Source organism: Colletotrichum chrysophilum (assembly GCF_026319265.1).
Source record: "Colletotrichum chrysophilum strain AFK26 chromosome Unknown scaffold_139, whole genome shotgun sequence".
Lineage (NCBI taxonomy): Eukaryota > Fungi > Ascomycota > Sordariomycetes > Glomerellales > Glomerellaceae > Colletotrichum > Colletotrichum chrysophilum.
Window position 1 is genome coordinate 37,056 of NW_026517426.1, and position 16,665 is coordinate 53,720.

Genomic DNA, 16,665 nt, shown 5'->3' on the forward strand with positions numbered 1-16,665 from the left:
CCGGGGAAGAATGTAACCTCCGGGGCAAAATACTATTTATGCATATGCATATAGTCAACGGAGATCCCGAGTTCTTACCGCGTGGAGGTTACTCGACTACTTATTGGTCGGAAACCGATGGGATGGATCAAATCCTTGCCTCAATCCAGGGTTGTGACATTTCTTCTTTCCCTTTGAAGCAAAAGCTGCTAGGAAAGTCGTCTGACACGACCCATTATTTAGACTCCGTACGCCGCGTAAAGTTTTGCAAGGGATCTAGAGAATCTGCATTGCCACAGGTTTTCCTACAGCCGTGATGACTCTAATCCGCTTGAAGGTAAGAGTTCGCAAAGATGTTGCATCAACCAGGATACATTTACTTTGAGTGCGAGTCCTGGAAGGCTGTGTATGGGAGTATTATCCTAGGAATCCAAGCGGTGAAATCTGATTTGACGTCCAGTCTCGACCCTCCTCATGACGTGCTTCCCAGCGACGAGGTCGCGGTCGGCGAATGTGGAGTATTTCGCGAAATATGCTCCGAAACAATCTTTATCAAAATCGACCCGCGTCTCGAAAAGGCCTTGATCTGCGGTACGAGTAGAGCTCAGCGCGGTACGGTGAGCGATGTCACAAGGCTTTTGAAAGGAAGTGGAGGGGCGAGGAGTCATATCCTTTAAGTCAATGGTCTGATGAATTATCTGACTATGGTCTAAAATAATGGTACAATGAAGGTCCCTGTATTTCTTCGACGGTGAGGGCCCGTCATGTCGCTTCCTGCAGAGACCACGTTTGTCATGATGTCTGTACTGAGCTGGGTTGCTGGGTCAAAAGGAAGAATTGGCGATGACAAAAGCCCACCTTCCTCGATAAGTAAGAGATCTCGAGAAAGAACAGGCGGCCTGAAAAAGCAAAGTCTCGAGTCGTCTCCTCGAAGAAGACAATGTTGGCGAACACCTCTTAGGCGGCAGCGATGCCAGTGCTTGCACCAAAGAGCCTCTCACGCCGCATGATGAGACTCAGAATAGAGGTGAGCCCTCCGGCGGCAATGACCAGCGTGTATGTCTGATCTATGGCTTTGACAATAGCATCGAGAACCCGGGTCCTGAGCTCTGCAGAGAGACCACGCACAAGGCTTGAGCGGGCACCCAGGATTGCAGCTTGAATATCAGCTGAGGGCGTGTTCGGCAAGATCTGTTCAATCTTGTCTTGGCTGGAGTTGAGGAGGATGGCGTTGGCGATGGCCAAGGAGAGGGTAATTCCCACGAATTGGGCAAGAGTGATGAATCCGATGGCTGGAGGGATGTCAAGCGGTTTCACAACCGTTTGAACGACGGAGAAGGAAGCTTGTAGAAACATGCCGACTCCAGCGCCGATGATCACTGTGTAACCATACACGCGGCTTGTGGGCGTGTCTTGCTCCACAGTGTACATGAGCGCGCCCCCCACCACAACCAGAAGGCCGCCCACCAGATACCATGGCATGTAATATCCCAGCTTGGGCATCAGAGCGCCATTGCTGAAGACGATAACTACCATTACGACAATGAAGGGAAGCAGACGGACTCCTGCATCCAATGGACCATCATTGCGGGTGAATTGGAAGAAAATGGGGACCATGTAGATGGGCACGAACGAGCCTGCGCCACCGGTGGCGCAGACTACGAACAGGATAAGTACAGAACGAGAGCGGAAGAACTGGATGGGGATTGTGCGACGGTCGGGTGTGGTGAAGATGCTGAGGACTTGCTGAACGCCGAGGATGATGAAGAGGACCCCGGTAACAACAAACAACGCAATGATGCGGCCAGAGTCCCACGGGTACACAACACCACCCAAGTTGACTGCCAGAATCAAGGCGGTGAGCGCTCCGGCTTGGAGAGTGAAACCGGCATAGTCCACCTCGGCGAAACGAGAGCGGAGCGATGCGCCGGGGCGAGGGTCTTTACTCGGGATCAAGAAGATGTAGAAGGGTGCACATACGGCGCCGATGAAAAGGTTGATGTAGAAGGCCCAGCGCCAACCCACTGAAGATTCGCTGAAGGCGCCGCCGATGACGGGGCCGAGAACGATGCCGAGACCCCATGTAAGACCGGTGCTGGAGACATACAGCGGGCGCTCAGCCATGGTGGTGGTGGTAGAAATGAGGGTCATGCAGCCGACATACAATCCCGAACCGCCCGCTCCAGCGATGGCACGGCCCAGAATCATGACATCCATGGTCGGCGCAGCGCCGCATATGACAGAGCCGACCTCAAAGAGAACAACGTGGAAGATGTAGAGCCACTTGGGGTTGAATTGGCTGTACAGACGGCCCCAAGCCAAATTGGTGGCAGTTGCGGTGAGAAGAAAGGCGACGCTGAGCCATGAGAGTTTCTGAATGTTGCCGAACTCCAATATGATGACTGGCTGTAGGTCGGCAACCACGGTATTGTCTAGAGCGTAGATGAAGGTAGAAAGCAAGATTGAAATGATGGTAAGATACCATTTCCAACCGTTGATGTCACGCGGAGGAGCCTCCGGTTGCAAGGTGGTCTCGGAGCTGTCTGGCGCTTGTTGTGATTGCTTCTCTTCATCTTTTGGGCCGTTTTCTGCCGGACTTGTTGAGCCTTCCTTGGACGTGGTGATGTCACCCAGGCTGGTGTCGCCCGAGCTGTCCTTCCCTTCGTCAACCACCGCCATTGGATTGTTTTGACGGATGAAGTGTGAATCGTGACTAGGTACCTGATGAAAGAAACGTGAAGGAATGAAGTATGATGTCGTGAGTTGATGAGTAAAGAGTGACGGAAAAGGATTGAAGGTCTATTTATCTTAATTTTATCAACTACATCTCGGGTGTGGATGTCTTGAAGTCTTAGAAACTAATAAGCTTTTTGATGAAGCTTTCGTCAAAATGACCCTTCCTAGCCTCGAATTATCCCGATGCCCATCTTGTCAACAGTCAACACACGGCTGATCGACGCTACGGCACTTTCAGCAATCTCAGACAGGCTTGGTCAGATTTGTAAAGTCGGGATTGAATTTGGCCGGTCGACAGGGGATGAGGAGAAGAAGGGTTTGCGTCCCCGACTCTTTCAATCAAACATCAGGTGGTTCTAGGGCCGGCCCGCGTTGCCATATGCGTCCCTCGGCCGTTGGTTCGTCGATGAACGAGGTGGTATTCAAGGGAGGTAGCAGTGCATCTTACCACGCCTTATCAAAGCAAGCATAGGGGTGGGGTGGGGAGAACGGCTGTTGGCCGTGGAAGACAGTGGTATGCATCCGGCGAAAGTTTAAATTCAGACCCTTGAATGATTGAAGGCAAGGGGCTGTTGGTATTCGACGCGACACTTTCCTGAACGAGACTGACTGGGATGTGAATTGTAGCCTGGCTCTATGTCAGAGCGACGTGGCAGCCATCCCACTGCGACATGAGATGTCTTGTAAGTCTGTTTACACGCTCGGAGCATCATCGGAGCTGAATGCAGAACCCCGGGATGCCTTCCAAACACAAGACTGAGCTATCTGTGACCTCTACATGATTATTGCCAGGGCACATAGATGAGGGACTTCATTACAAAGTATTCTTCTGTATATTTGTTCCTTTGAACTCAGTGTCGTCACGCATTGATGTGCCTGATGAGACTTACCTAGGCCCAGTTTGATCCAAAGTGGTATAGAGTACATGAAGCAGCGGCTTTCTTAGCTCGATACGAGTGCCCTTGTCTCTATTTCCACAGCTCGTCTGCTCCATGCTTGGCTTCCATCACACTTTGATTTCAGCGGCGTAAGTGCGCCTCCACCAAGCCCATCAGCCCTTCGGGACGAACAGAACGGATCTCATATCTCTCATCCGCCTGCTTCAGCAGAGCCTCGAACTCATCCGCAGTACGTAGCTTACCACCAAAGCCCACCAGCATGATTAAATCAATCTGGCGCATGCCGCGTTCCACGTCGCGCGTAAGCACGCCCTGCTCTGGCAAGATCATGTCGTTGATAAGCAATGGCGTGCCGGGTTTGGAGCGCTCGAGACCCGGGACGAGGGCGCGGAACATGTCAACGACTCGGGCATCACACCAATTAAGCGCGCACGCGCGCAAAATGAAGGCCGCGGCATCGCCAACAGGCTGCGGGTCGAAGAAGCTGTGCTGCATGAAGGTGACGCGTCCGCGAGTGTCGTCGGTGAGGAGTGATTGACCTGCTACGTGCATGTCTGCTGAGTCTTGGACGATGAAATTGAGGTTGGGGAAGGTCTGTGTTGACGAGTGAGAAAGGACGATCACGAAAATTAGGGAAAATGTGAGAGTTGCTTACTTACCTTTGCTAAAGTAATGGAGACCTTGCCGCTGCCACCGCCAACATCGACGACGGTTCCGTTCAGATTGCCCCATGGAAAGGAGTCTTTCAGAGCATCAATGTTGAGGTTCACTTTTACGCGTTAGTCTAGAGCATCCCACTCCGATCAGATCAACCCCAGGCCTGGGAGCAAAGAAGCGGCGCGCAGCACTGATAGGAAGGAAAAGGGGCTCTACATTTGGCCCAGCCTGCCATGGCTTTGGCAAAACGGATGGAACGCTGGGTATCCTTCTCGTAGAAGTTGAAGATCGGAAGGCCATGTCTCGTCGTGAACGGGGTGACAGCACTATCATAGTTCTTGGGTGATACCTTGACATTGTCAGCGGTTGCGGTGGCCGCTTTGAACATCTCGTCAAGTCTGCACGGAGAAATTAGCAAACAACATGAGTCGGCGTCTCGTTGGTGGCGTACGTGTAATGCAGCGTTGCACGAATCTCCTCGTCCTTGTGTAAAAGGTACGAGCTGGGATTATGGGCGACATATCCAGGCGTTGGCTCCCGGAAGATGGACTCGGTCGCAAGGAGACGAACAATGCGGGTAGTTCTGTCGAGATCGACACCAGCCCGGTCGGCCAATTCTTCCAGCGATATCTTCCCCTCGGCAGGGACAATACTGAAGAAGTCAAAGTCGAGGGCCACTGAGATTGCAGCGAGCTCGTATCCTTGACAGGCGAGATTCCGGAAGTGTCGCTTCGGGCCCTCGACCAGATACTGGAGGTCTTCCAAAGATCGCTTCAGCTCGCCCTGAAGCTTGGCGTAGTCAAGAGTCTCGGGACGGATGGTGTCATTGGTTGCAAAGGTAGGCTGCTCAAGGTTATTGGCATTCAAGTGCTTGACTATGCGCTGAGTTTGTTGGACAATATCCTCGGCAACGGCGAGGAGTCCGCTCCCATGAGCACCGTTACTTTGAGATGGCATGATGAAATCAGGGCAAGCTGTCTTCAGGATGGAAGGCCAATATTGATCTTGGAAACTGATTTTCTATGAATGCCTCAAGACTAATAAGCATAGTACATTTATACATGTTGACTCCGCATGTAGTATCAAACTAGCGGGCTGGGACAAGTCCAAAGCCGTCTTGGTCGGGGCTTCTTGTGACTTCGGGCGTCATGCCGTTTCGATGATTTCTGAGTCCATGCTCAGCCGGAGAGCCAAGTTACATTACACCATTTCAATGCACGTGGCCATGCAATGCCCGTTTCTCGCGCAAATAATGTTTTATCATTTGAGCGGACAAGAGGGGTATCGTAAACTGCGCCGCTTGTTGGCGTTGGCTGTGAAGGGAAGCTTACGATACATCAGATTCGTTATCCCTCGGAAACCTAAAATGATGTAGGATTCTCAAAGATATTGGAACCGCTGCACAACATGGTTTCATGGACGCCGTTGGCATGCAGCTAGAAACCCACAGCATTGCAACCAACGTCGGCCGATGTTTCGCGGGCAGAATCTGAACGACTGCGCTCCCCATCTCAAACCCCACTATGCATGTAGCAATGCGTTGGTTTCTGATCAGTCGATAGGTATTACCAACCAACAACCGGATAATGTAAGTTTCGGGCATAGGTTGCTTATATTGTACAAACGGCCGATATTTCACGGCTCATCTTGTAGCAATGTGCGTATCAATGCCTCGCTACGAATCTGCCCGCGTTATGTCGTTTTTGTTCGTGATGCGCGCGCTCGGCCGAGTGAATGGCCGACGAGGAGTTGTGATGTGAGATTGCGGCGAAGTGCGTCTGTTTGACGATCTTCGTCGAAGCCCCGGCGATACACTTCACTGTGAGGCAACGAGGACTCTCGTGTTGGCTCAAAGGTATTATCTCGCTAGCCGCCGGTGCCGCCTGCGGGTTGCTCTTTAAAAGATCTTGCAAAGCATGGGGTCTTAGCTTCCATGAAGTGTTAGTCGTGGATGTCATTTTCAATGTTCATATGCCCAACTCTTTCATCTCTGCAATTCATCAGATCAATCCCAACAACAAGCGGGGCATCAGCGCCTCAATTGAGGGCCACTCGTCAACGTGTGACATAGTCAACATTATCTGAGTGTCTTCTGGTTATCAAGAAGACAAAAGTACAACAACAGTCAAGCTTACCCTACCTAGACTTGCAACAAGTAACGCCATGAGTGAGACGCGTCAGCCAGAGCCCGTGGCCATCGTGGGCATGGGTAAGTCCCTCCCCTCAACTTTCTCAAATCGCAAGCTAATGGTATGCTTAAGGTTGCCGCTGGGCGGGAGGCATTCGCGACACATCCGGGCTCTGGGAATTCCTTATCAACAAGCGCTCTGGATACCAGGACTGGGCGGAGCCTCGCTTTTCAGCCAAGGGATTCTACCATCCCAACCCAGAACGCCCTGGGACGACGGCAGCAAAGGGCGGATACGTGGTGACTGATGATCCGCGCCTCTTCGATCCCGCCTTCTTCGGCATCTCGGGCCTTGAGGCCGAGACCATGGATCCCTCACAACGGAAGCTTCTGGAGGTCATCTACGAAGCGTTTGAGAGTGCCGGTGACACTTGGGAGAGCGTCAACGGGACTCGCACGGGCGTTTATGTTGCGGACATCTCCTATGACAACGCATATGCTCAAACGCGTGACTGGGAGTACGCGAGGCCACACGCCACCACAGGTGTCTGCCACAATATTCTCAGCAACCGTATCAACTACATTTTCAATCTCCTCGGCCCTAGGTAAGTTTCGCTTCGTGTTACCCCCGAGTGACTACTCACATGAAGACAGCGTCACACTTGACAGCGCCTGCACATCAGCACTATACGCGCTACATTTCGCCATCCAGGCTATACGCGATGGCGACTGTGACTCAGCCATCGTCGCAACGGCAAACTGGATCATGGACCCAGCTATGCAGATTGCCATGGACAAGCTGGGCGCGCTCTCAGGCACATCCATGAGCCACGCCTTTGACGCCTCGGCTGACGGCTATGCCCGCGGTGAGGGATTTGCAGCCATCTATCTCAAGAAGCCGGAAACAGCTATCCGAGACGGATCCCCAATCCGAGCTTTGGTTCGCGGAAGTGCCATCGGTGCCAACGGCCGGTCAAGCGGCATTACCCACCCCAGTGGCGTCGCGCAGGAGGGAATCATCCGCAAGGCGTACGTCAACGCTGGCAACCTGCCGCCCTCGGAGACGATATTCCTCGAGTGCCATGGCACAGGTACGCGCGTTGGTGATCCTCTCGAAGTGGAGGCTGCGGGCAAGGTCTTTGGGCCCGGTCGGTCGGACGCTGAGGAGGACCGGCTGCTGATCGGGTCTGTCAAGACCAATCTGGGCCATACCGAAGGCGCGGCAGCACTCGCGGGCATCTTCAAGGCGGTACTAGCGCTCGAAGAGGGTGTGATTCCGCCCAGTATTGGGGTCAAGACACTGAACCCCCGCATCGACTTCGATAAGGCCAAAGCCAAGGTCGTCACCGAGGTCATCCCCTGGCCTGAGGGCAAGCTGCGGCGGGCGAGTGTCACGTCTGCCGGTTTCGGTGGTTCTATCGGACATTGTATCATCGACCATGTCAATGTTGTTTACCCAGACTACGTCAAGCCAGGTATCCGGGGCAAGGTTGTGGCCAATGGAAACGGCCTGACCAATGGATCGGCCAAGAACAGCATCAGCAATGGCACCAGCAACGGCAACTCTCACGCCAATGGTCACAACGGCCACAATGGCCACAACGGACACAACGGTACAACCAACGGCACCAATGGCGCGGGAGAGAACGATGTCAGGAACGGGAGTCATGAGACTCCATCCCTGCATTCTCCTATCCTCAGCAAACCGAAAGCAACTAGAAAGGCTGATGCTGACACTCGTCAACTTGTTCTGCTCCCCTTCTCGGCTCACAACGAGACTTCCTTGAATGCCAACATCGCCGCCCTATCCTCCGTTGCGAACCGCCACTCTCTGGCAGATATCGCTTACACCCTCAGCGCCCGGCGCTCCAAGCTCGGTCAACGCACATTCCGAATCGTCGATAAAAATGATGTTTCGGCAGGGCTGCAAGCAACTGCTCTCAAATTCTCTTCCAATCCATCTGAAGCGCCGCGTCTAGGATTCGTCTTCACCGGGCAGGGCGCACAGTGGCACGCCATGGGCTCCCAGCTGTTCGAATACGCTGCCTTCCGCATTGCCATAGAAAATTTGGACAGTGTCATTGCCACCTTACCAGGGGGCTCGCCATCCTGGACAATCGCTGATATTCTCTCCGGCCACTGCGATAACGACCGCGTTAATGCCCCTGACGTCTCGCAGCCTATCTGCACAGCAGTCCAGGTAGGCCTCATTGACCTGCTCGCAACATGGGATGTCCGTCCCTCTGGCGTCGTCGGCCACTCTTCGGGTGAGATGGCTGCCGCGTATGCTGCGGGATACATAACCGCGGCCGAGGCCATAACAATTGCATATTACCGCGGAGTGGCTGTCTCCCGCAACAAGAGCAAGGGTGTTATGCTCGCCGTCGGCGTGGGTCGTGACGAGGCGGCGGAGTTTCTGAGGGGTCTTGAGCAGGATATCAAGATTGCGGCCATCAACTCGCCGGGCAGTGTCACGCTTTCTGGAGAGCAGGAGGCCGTCCAACAGCTTGCAGCAACTCTGACTGAGAAGAACGTCTTCAATCGGCTGCTAAAGACAGGAGGCAATGCGTACCATTCGCACCATATGGCTGCGCTGGGTTCCCAGTATCAAGACCTGCTGGAGGGCGGCATGAAGCATTTGGAGACTCTCAAACTGCGCGAGAAGCAGCATCGATATGCCCCGGTACCTTGGACGTCATCCGTAACGCCAAATAAGATGGCTGAGGCCGACTCGTCTTACTGGCGCGCCAACCTCGAGTCCCCCGTGCGTTTCTCTGAGGCCGTCACCAAGCTCCTTGAGCTGGAAGGCCTGGATATTGGGGCGCTGGTAGAGATCGGACCGCACCCCGCGCTGAAAAGCCCGCTTGACCAAATCGCTAAGAGCATCGGCAAGAAGATAGCACACGTCGGATCCTTGAAACGCGGTGAAGACAGCCGTGTATCCATGCTACAGCTCGCCGGGTCTCTGTTCGGTCTGAACGCCGAGATCGACCTCGTAGCCGTCAACGCAACCGACGACCACGAGCCAGGAACACTGGCTCACGGCGTCATGGCAAAAGACCTCCCGCCTTACCAGTACACCTACGGGCCCGCCAGCTACTACGAAGGCCGCGCCAGCAAGGAGTTCCGCCTCCGCAGCGTGCCGCGGCACGACCTCATCGGTTCCAAGGTATCCGGCAACGCGAAGCTGCGGCCACAGTTCCGGAACGTTCTGCGGCTCAAAGACCTGCCCTGGCTCGAACACCACCGTCTACTTCCGGATGTGGTCTTCCCCGCCGCCGGGTACATGGCCATGGCGATGGTGGCTTCCTCGCAGATCCACGAAGAGTCTCCGGATGCCCTGCCTATTGCGGGACACTCGCTGCGTAACGTGGACATCAAGACGGCACTGAAGATCCCCGAGGACCAGCACGGGATCGAGGTCATGCTGAGCTTGGAAATCCCCGACCAGGCGACGGCACGCGAGCCGACGTGGGCCAGTTTCTGCGTCAGCTCTGTTGCGCGCGACTCGGACCAGTGGACGGAACATTGCACCGGCCAGGTCCGCATCGACATTTCGGAAGTGGTGTATACGGACGAGATGAGCATCAGCTCGGTCGATGAGTCACGGGCCGTGGACTCGCGTGCTTGGTATAAGACATTCTCTTCCATCGGCCTCGGATACGGCCCTGCGTTTCAAGCACTCTCGGACATGCGCGCTGCTCCTGATAAGGGGTTGGTGTCTGCCAAGTTGGGCCTCAAAACGACGTCTGGCACCGTTAAGGGAGGAGAGTCGACTTACCCGATCCATCCTGCCTCGCTGGATGCCATGATCCAGCTTGGCCTCGTCGCCTGCCACGGCGGCCAGACAGACAGAGCCACCACAGCCTTTGTGCCAACTCACGTCTCGGAGCTCCATGTCCAAAATGGAGGGGACCTTCATGGTAGTGACTGGGGTACAGCCATTGCCCACGGCGAGTTCCGTGGTCTTCGATCAGCGTACATCCAGCTCCAGCTGCAAAGTCCTTCGGGTGGTTTGATGATTGACGTCAAGAACCTGCGCTGCACCAGCTACGCCCTTCAAGACCGGTCTTCCGATACTGAACAAGCCAAGGCTTTTTCCAGCCCGTTCACTCGCATGGTATATAAGCCTGACTTCCGTGCTCTCAGCAACCGTCAGGCTCGCGCGTTGTTCCCGCCGCCAGCAGAGAATACTGCCCTTGTGCCACTCCTCGATCGTCTGGAGACCTTGGCGGCACTCGTTGCCGTTGACGTGTATGAAACCCATATCGTCGGTAGCAAGACGGTCTGGGATATATCAGCGCCGGTTGGTCATTATGTTGCGTGGATCAAGAGACTCGTAGAAGGGAGCCAAGCAGACACCATCACCAAGGCAAAGAACCTATCCCCTCTTCAATGTCAAGAGGCCCTCAAGGATGCGTACCAGAACACAGGTGATGCCGTCGAGGCGCAGGCTCTGCGGCGTCTTCACGATAATCTGGTAGACGTGGTTCAAAATCGCAGGACTGGCGATGAAATCCTGGCGGAAGGTGGTCTGCTAGCCGATTTCTATGAAAAGAGTTTGTTCCTCACCGGCGCACAACCCCAGCTGACCAGTCTTTTTGACCTCATCAGCCACACCAACCCGAACTTCCGAATCCTGGAACTCAAGGGTGGAAAGGGGGACACGGCGCGCGTTGTATTGGCCGCCCTTATCAGCACAAAGGGTCTCAAGCGCTACCAAGACTACACGGTGACCGACGTCTCGGACACTGCGCTACAGCAGGCCCGATCTCAGCTTGCTGATTACGGAAGCGTCGGGTTCTCCATTCTTGACATGGAACAGGATCCCTTGGGGCAAGGCTATGAGTCGGCAGCATACGACCTCATCATCGCATCCCAAGCCGTACACACCGCCTCATCTGTAACCAAAGCCTTGGGGAATATCCGAAAGCTGCTGCGTCCGGGTGGTAAACTGGTGTTAGTCGAGGCCACCGAAAGCCGTAACAGCGTTTGGGTCGGACTCATTGGCGGTGCGCAGGCTGGATTCTGGCATGCCGTGTCTGATGGTCGGACTAACGGCCCCTTCTTGAGTAATACGGAGTGGGATACCGCTTTGCGTGCGTCCGGCTTCTCAGGGGGCGAGATCGTGCTCGACGACTATCCTCACCCCTCGACTCACTCGACGGTGATCATATCCACTCTCATCAAGCCCGTTCCTGCGAAGTTGAATGCTGGGCCCCAAGTCATCCATCTTCTTCATGGAGATGAGGGTGTAACAACGCTCCTGAATCGCCTGTCATCCACGCTGGAACGCCGCGGCCTGTCGGTCAATACCATTTCAATCGACACTGCGGTAACGGATGTACCCAATAACGCGCGCGTGGTTGCGTTCTTGACCGGAAAGAACCTCCTCCTGGACGCCGATCAGCAACGTCTGGACATCTTCAAGTATCTAGCTCATCACACGTCCACCATGGTGTGGTTGACGTCTTCTGGCATGGCCCAGGGTCGAAGCCCGGACGGTGCCGTGGTAAGCGGCCTTCTTCGTACCATCTCCACGGAAGCTCCAACAGGACGCTTCTTTTCGGTCGACGTGGATGCCGACAACTTCAATATTGGTGATGAAGACGATCTAGAAGAGCTTGTTCGTGTTCTCGCAGACTACGAGCAAACTCTCCAACAACCGTCCGACCCAGACAGCTTCGAGGACCGCGAGTTCGATTGGCACAGCGGCCGTCTCTGGGTGAGCCGGTTGACTCCTGAGCCGGAGCTGGACGGCTACTCTGATGTCTTCGTCACACCGGCCACCCGCGGCGTCAAGATTTTGCCTTTCGACGGCCAAGGTCCGGTGCGGGCCGCCTTTGAGACACCGGGTATCCTCACCTCATTCTACTTCCGTCCAGACACAGAGCTGCGCCGGCAGCCGCTGGCGCGAGACTGGATCGAGGTCAAGGTAGCCGCCATCGGACTCAACTGGAAAGACCTAGTGCTCTGCACAGGCCGCTTCGATGGCAACAACCTGTCCTCCGAGTATTCCGGCATCGTCACGGCCGCCGGCGCCGACTCCGGCTTTATCACTGGCGACCGGGTATACGGGCTTGGAAAGGGGCACTTTGGCAACTACGCCCGCGTGCCGGCGCGTCTTGCACAGAAAGCTGCCTCGGGCGATGACTTGACTGATCTCGCTACCCTTCCTGTGGTGTACATGACTGCTGTGTACGCATTTGAGCACCTCACACGCCTGCGCCAGGGGCAAAAGGTGCTGATCCAGTCTGCGTCCGGCGGTGTTGGTCTTGGGGCTATACAGCTGGCGCGGGCCAAGGGCGCTGATGTCTTCGCCATGGTCGGTTCGGAAGACAGGATACGCTTCCTCGTCGAGACAGTCGGTCTCAAGCCCTCGCAAGTTTTCAAAGCGCGTGATAGTACTGAGCTGGAGCGTGCCATATCCGCAACCGACAACCGCGGCTTCGACATCGTTCTCAGCACCGCACAGGGCGATTGGCTATACGAAACAACAAAAGCGCTGGCACCACTCGGCCACCTAATCGACATTGGCCGACTGGACGTCAACAACGCTCGCGCTATTGGGCTGGAGCTATTCCAGAAGGGCGCCAGCTTTTCATCCTTCGATCTCGGTCATGTCGTCGAGACAGCCCCGGAGCTTGGTGGTGATCTCATGTGGTCCGTAGACGAGCACTTCCGCGCCGGCCACATCACCGCTGTCCGGCCTCTGGCCCCCTGGGATATCTCTCAGCTTGACCAGGCCTTACTCAACTTCTCCAAGGGCACGCACACTGGCAAGTTGGTGGTGACGTTCCAAAACCCAACGGCCCCGGTTCGCATGATACCAGCATACCCGAGCGTCAGCTTCGACCCTGAAGCCTCCTATGTCATCACCGGCGGGCTAAGCGGTCTCGGACGCTCCATCATCCGATGGATGTCGGACCGCGGTGCACGAGACATAGTAGTCCTCTCCCGTCGAGGAGCTGCCGTTCCTGAGGCGAAGACACTCATTGACTCCCTGGCACAACGCGGCGTGCGCATCCGGCCGCTTGCGTGTGATCTCAGCCGGCCGGAGCAGGTGGCAGACGCTATTGAGAAGACACGCGCCGAACGACCACTCAAGGGCGTCGTTCACTGTGCCGTATCATACCAGGACATCTCCTTCGAGCGGCTATCTCTCGATGGCTGGCGCGACGGCCTCGCAGCCAAGGTCCTCGGCACCCGCAACCTACACGAGGCCACGAAGACCCTCCCGCTCGACTTCTTCGTCATGACCACCTCCATCCTCTCCGTCCTCAGCTTCGCAACCCAGTCCGCATACACAGCCTCCAACAACTTTCAAGACCAGTTCGCGCGCTACCGTCGCCGGCTTGGTCTGCCCGCCACCGCCGCTCAGTTCGGTCTCGTCAACGACGTCGGCCACCTCAGCACAGATAACACCACACTGGAGCTCATGGCGCGGAACAAAGTCCTTACCCTGCCCGAAAGCCACTTCCTCCGCCTGCTGGAGCCGGCCTTCCTGCCTCATGAGGATGTGGCCTCCGACCCCCTGGCTGCCGCTACGTATGTGACATACATGGACCCGGCGCATATGGCGGCGAAGGAGCAGCAAGATGTGGAAGCGGGAATACGCAGCGCAGCGCCGCCGCGGTGGTGGAGCGATGGGCGCGTGTCGCATGTCATGCGCGGGTTCTACGATGCCCTGCGCCATGGACGGGACAAAACGGCGGGCGGATCGGCTGGGAATGCCGAGGACGGCCGGTCGGCGACGGCACAGACGCGGCGGAAGTTCGAGGAGGCTGTGGGGGCTACGGTGGCGGCGGCACCCGGGACGACGGAACACGGCGAGCTGCGTGAGAAGGCGCTTGAGTTCGTGACGGCGAGCATCTCGGGCACGGTGGCAACGATGCTGCTGTTGGATGAATCGGCAATTAACGCGTCCCGCGCCGTGTCTGAACATGGCGTTGATAGTCTGATTGCGGCCGAGTTGCGCAGCTGGTTCCATATTGCGCTTGGGTCTAAAATCAGTATGGTTGACCTGTTGGATCCGCGGACGAGTATCAATGCGCTGGCGGCCAAGGTGGTGGATGCTGCCATCGAGGGAGAAGGAAAATAGTGGTAATTTGCATTTGAGATTTGTTTGTCTTAGTCGGTGTAAATGCGCGGATGTACGACTCGTCAAGGTAGATTGAAAATATCTAGAGGGTAACAAGCTCATTTCAACGTGTCCTTACTACATCCTCAACTCAATGATGAGACTTTAGTAAGCTGTATGTGGTGCGATTCCATACTATGTCGTTTCATGTCGTTGGCCAATTGTATGAGCCGCATTAGTTTACATGAACAAAGATGTAAATACATGCAGTATGGATGTCTTGTTTATCTTGAGACAAGCCAGCAGAACATGGGTGATCGTAATAGCACTTTCAGGTCCAGTTGAAGTGTCGGGTCGAGCTATTGATAATTTAGTCAAGCATTGCGTCGTACGCTCTGGTCCTTCCCAGCAGAACATCTTACGAAGCTGCTGATCAAAGGCGGACGAATGTGTTACTAATAATGCTTGGCAACAACACGAAAGTGGCACGAACGCAAAATGATGATAATGTAGTTATGAAGTACAGACTAGGCTAAATACCTGTGCCGCCCCTTTTTCTTTGTATGCGCTGAATCCAGAGTTCAAACCCGATAGGAACCGGGCTGGTTTTGAGATGAAATATTGCCAAGTGGGTTGAATGTTCAACGGCCTCTTACTGGTACTCGATGCAGATGGCGTCGCTGTTGACATCCATGACCTCGGCAATAGTGATGTTCTCAGCAATGCCAGCCATCCACAAAACGTGGTCAGGCGTGGTGGTGTTGCCGTTGTCGTTGAAGTAAGGCAGGAAAGCATTAACTCCGAGAGAAGAGGGCTGGACGCTGGACCAGAAGAATCCCTCAGCGACGTTGTTGCCACCAATGTCGGTCAAGCGCGACTCGTTCTGAGCCTGCCACTGCCACCAGATGCGGTCCAGGTTGGTGTGGTGGAGGAAGAATAGCGGGTCTCCAGGGGAAAGGGAGGGGTCATCCATCTACAGAGAAACAGTATCAGCACAAGGATCGGGTGAACGTATGAATAAGGGAGTCACCTACAGTGCCGCCAATGGCGTAGTGTCCGCCGGTGTGAGGGGAGGCGCCCAAGCAGTTGTTGAAGTCCACGTAGTTGTCCAAGGCCAAGCAAGCGTCGATGATCTTCTGGGCCGTCTGCTCGTACTGGTTCTGCTTAAAGAGGCGGCTCAGGCACACGGGCTCCACGCGGTTGAGCTCAGTATCCAGCGTCAGCCTGACGTTGGTGTAAGGGCCGTCAGTGACGCAGCCGTTCTCGTCGAGAGTGGTGGAACCGAAGCCAGCTGTGGCGCTGCCGTTCAGAATGCTGGCGCTCTCCAGCGGGCCTTCGGCCTGCTCCGCTTGCTCATCCCAGTACCTTCTCTTGATTAGCAACCAGATATGGGAATTATTTGGTTTAGAGTATGACTTACGGCATTGGTCCAGTGTAGCCGCACTCATTGCGGAGAAGGGTCTCTTGGACAGTCATGTACCAACGGTGCCACGGCAGAAACGCCCCCTGAAGACGAGGTCCATATTAGTCACTGGCTTCACTGTTTGAACACAGTGTGATCGAGGGGCATACTTACGACAGAGTGAACGAATTGGGCTTGAGACACATGGGCAGCTTGGAGCTCCTCCCAGACAGTTGTGGAGCCTGCGTAGCCGGTCTTGGCGGGAGCCTGGGCAGCATCCATCAAGCAAAGCGTCGAGCTGATGTACGAAGTCTTCTCGCCATCAGTCAAGGCGGACCTGAAGATTCCTTCCTGTAAGCCATATTCCATCTCTTCAACATGTTGGTTAAGAAGTAGACATACCAAGACTTTCGAACAGACGGGTTCGTGCATGCTGCGCGCACTGCCTCAGATGCACCGAGGGCGATGATCGCTTTGGTCAAGAACTTGTTCATGATTACGGTTTTTGGCGTCAAGTAAACGAGGTAATGTCTGAGTGAGTAGTAAAGGAGTGTTGTGCAAGAATGACTGGAGTTAGACAGTAAAAGAATGTGGTGATGAGCGAAGGTAGAGAAGCTGGGCTTGCCGAAATCAACTCTAGACCGGAAGTCAGCGAGGTATTTATCTGCTTTCTACCGGGAGCATGAGTCCATACACGATACACAACATCTCTATAGACACGACGGTTCATGAATCTCTTCGAGTAGCATTCTCTAGATTACGCGGCAAGCCAAGCCGGCGAAGA

General features: G+C 55.0%; 4 protein-coding genes across 4 annotated transcripts; 1 reads left to right on the plus strand and 3 right to left on the minus strand.

Annotated features, from left to right (window-relative positions):
- Positions 1-936: 936 nt before the first annotated feature.
- COL26b_011390 (uncharacterized protein) lies at positions 937-2,658 on the minus strand (the record flags this gene model as incomplete). The annotated part of the gene is made up of 1 exon (XM_053184061.1): positions 937-2,658. One exon carries the CDS (start codon positions 2,656-2,658, stop codon positions 937-939), a length of 1,722 nt encoding a protein of 573 aa, XP_053031977.1.
- Positions 2,659-3,734: 1,076 nt separating this feature from the next.
- On the minus strand, positions 3,735-5,228 carry COL26b_011391 (uncharacterized protein; the record flags this gene model as incomplete). Its single annotated transcript, XM_053184062.1, has 4 exons — positions 3,735-4,208; positions 4,274-4,383; positions 4,488-4,669; positions 4,723-5,228. The coding sequence occupies 4 exons, from the start codon at positions 5,226-5,228 to the stop codon at positions 3,735-3,737; spliced, it is 1,272 nt and encodes a 423-aa protein (XP_053031978.1).
- Positions 5,229-6,434: 1,206 nt separating this feature from the next.
- Positions 6,435-14,500, plus strand: COL26b_011392 (Type I Iterative PKS; the record flags this gene model as incomplete). Its single annotated transcript, XM_053184063.1, has 3 exons — positions 6,435-6,480; positions 6,533-7,004; positions 7,054-14,500. The coding sequence occupies 3 exons, from the start codon at positions 6,435-6,437 to the stop codon at positions 14,498-14,500; spliced, it is 7,965 nt and encodes a 2,654-aa protein (XP_053031979.1).
- Positions 14,501-15,131: 631 nt separating this feature from the next.
- Positions 15,132-16,375, minus strand: COL26b_011393 (uncharacterized protein; the record flags this gene model as incomplete). Its single annotated transcript, XM_053184064.1, has 5 exons — positions 15,132-15,452; positions 15,514-15,844; positions 15,900-15,985; positions 16,056-16,218; positions 16,284-16,375. The coding sequence occupies 5 exons, from the start codon at positions 16,373-16,375 to the stop codon at positions 15,132-15,134; spliced, it is 993 nt and encodes a 330-aa protein (XP_053031980.1).
- Positions 16,376-16,665: the final 290 nt, after the last annotated feature.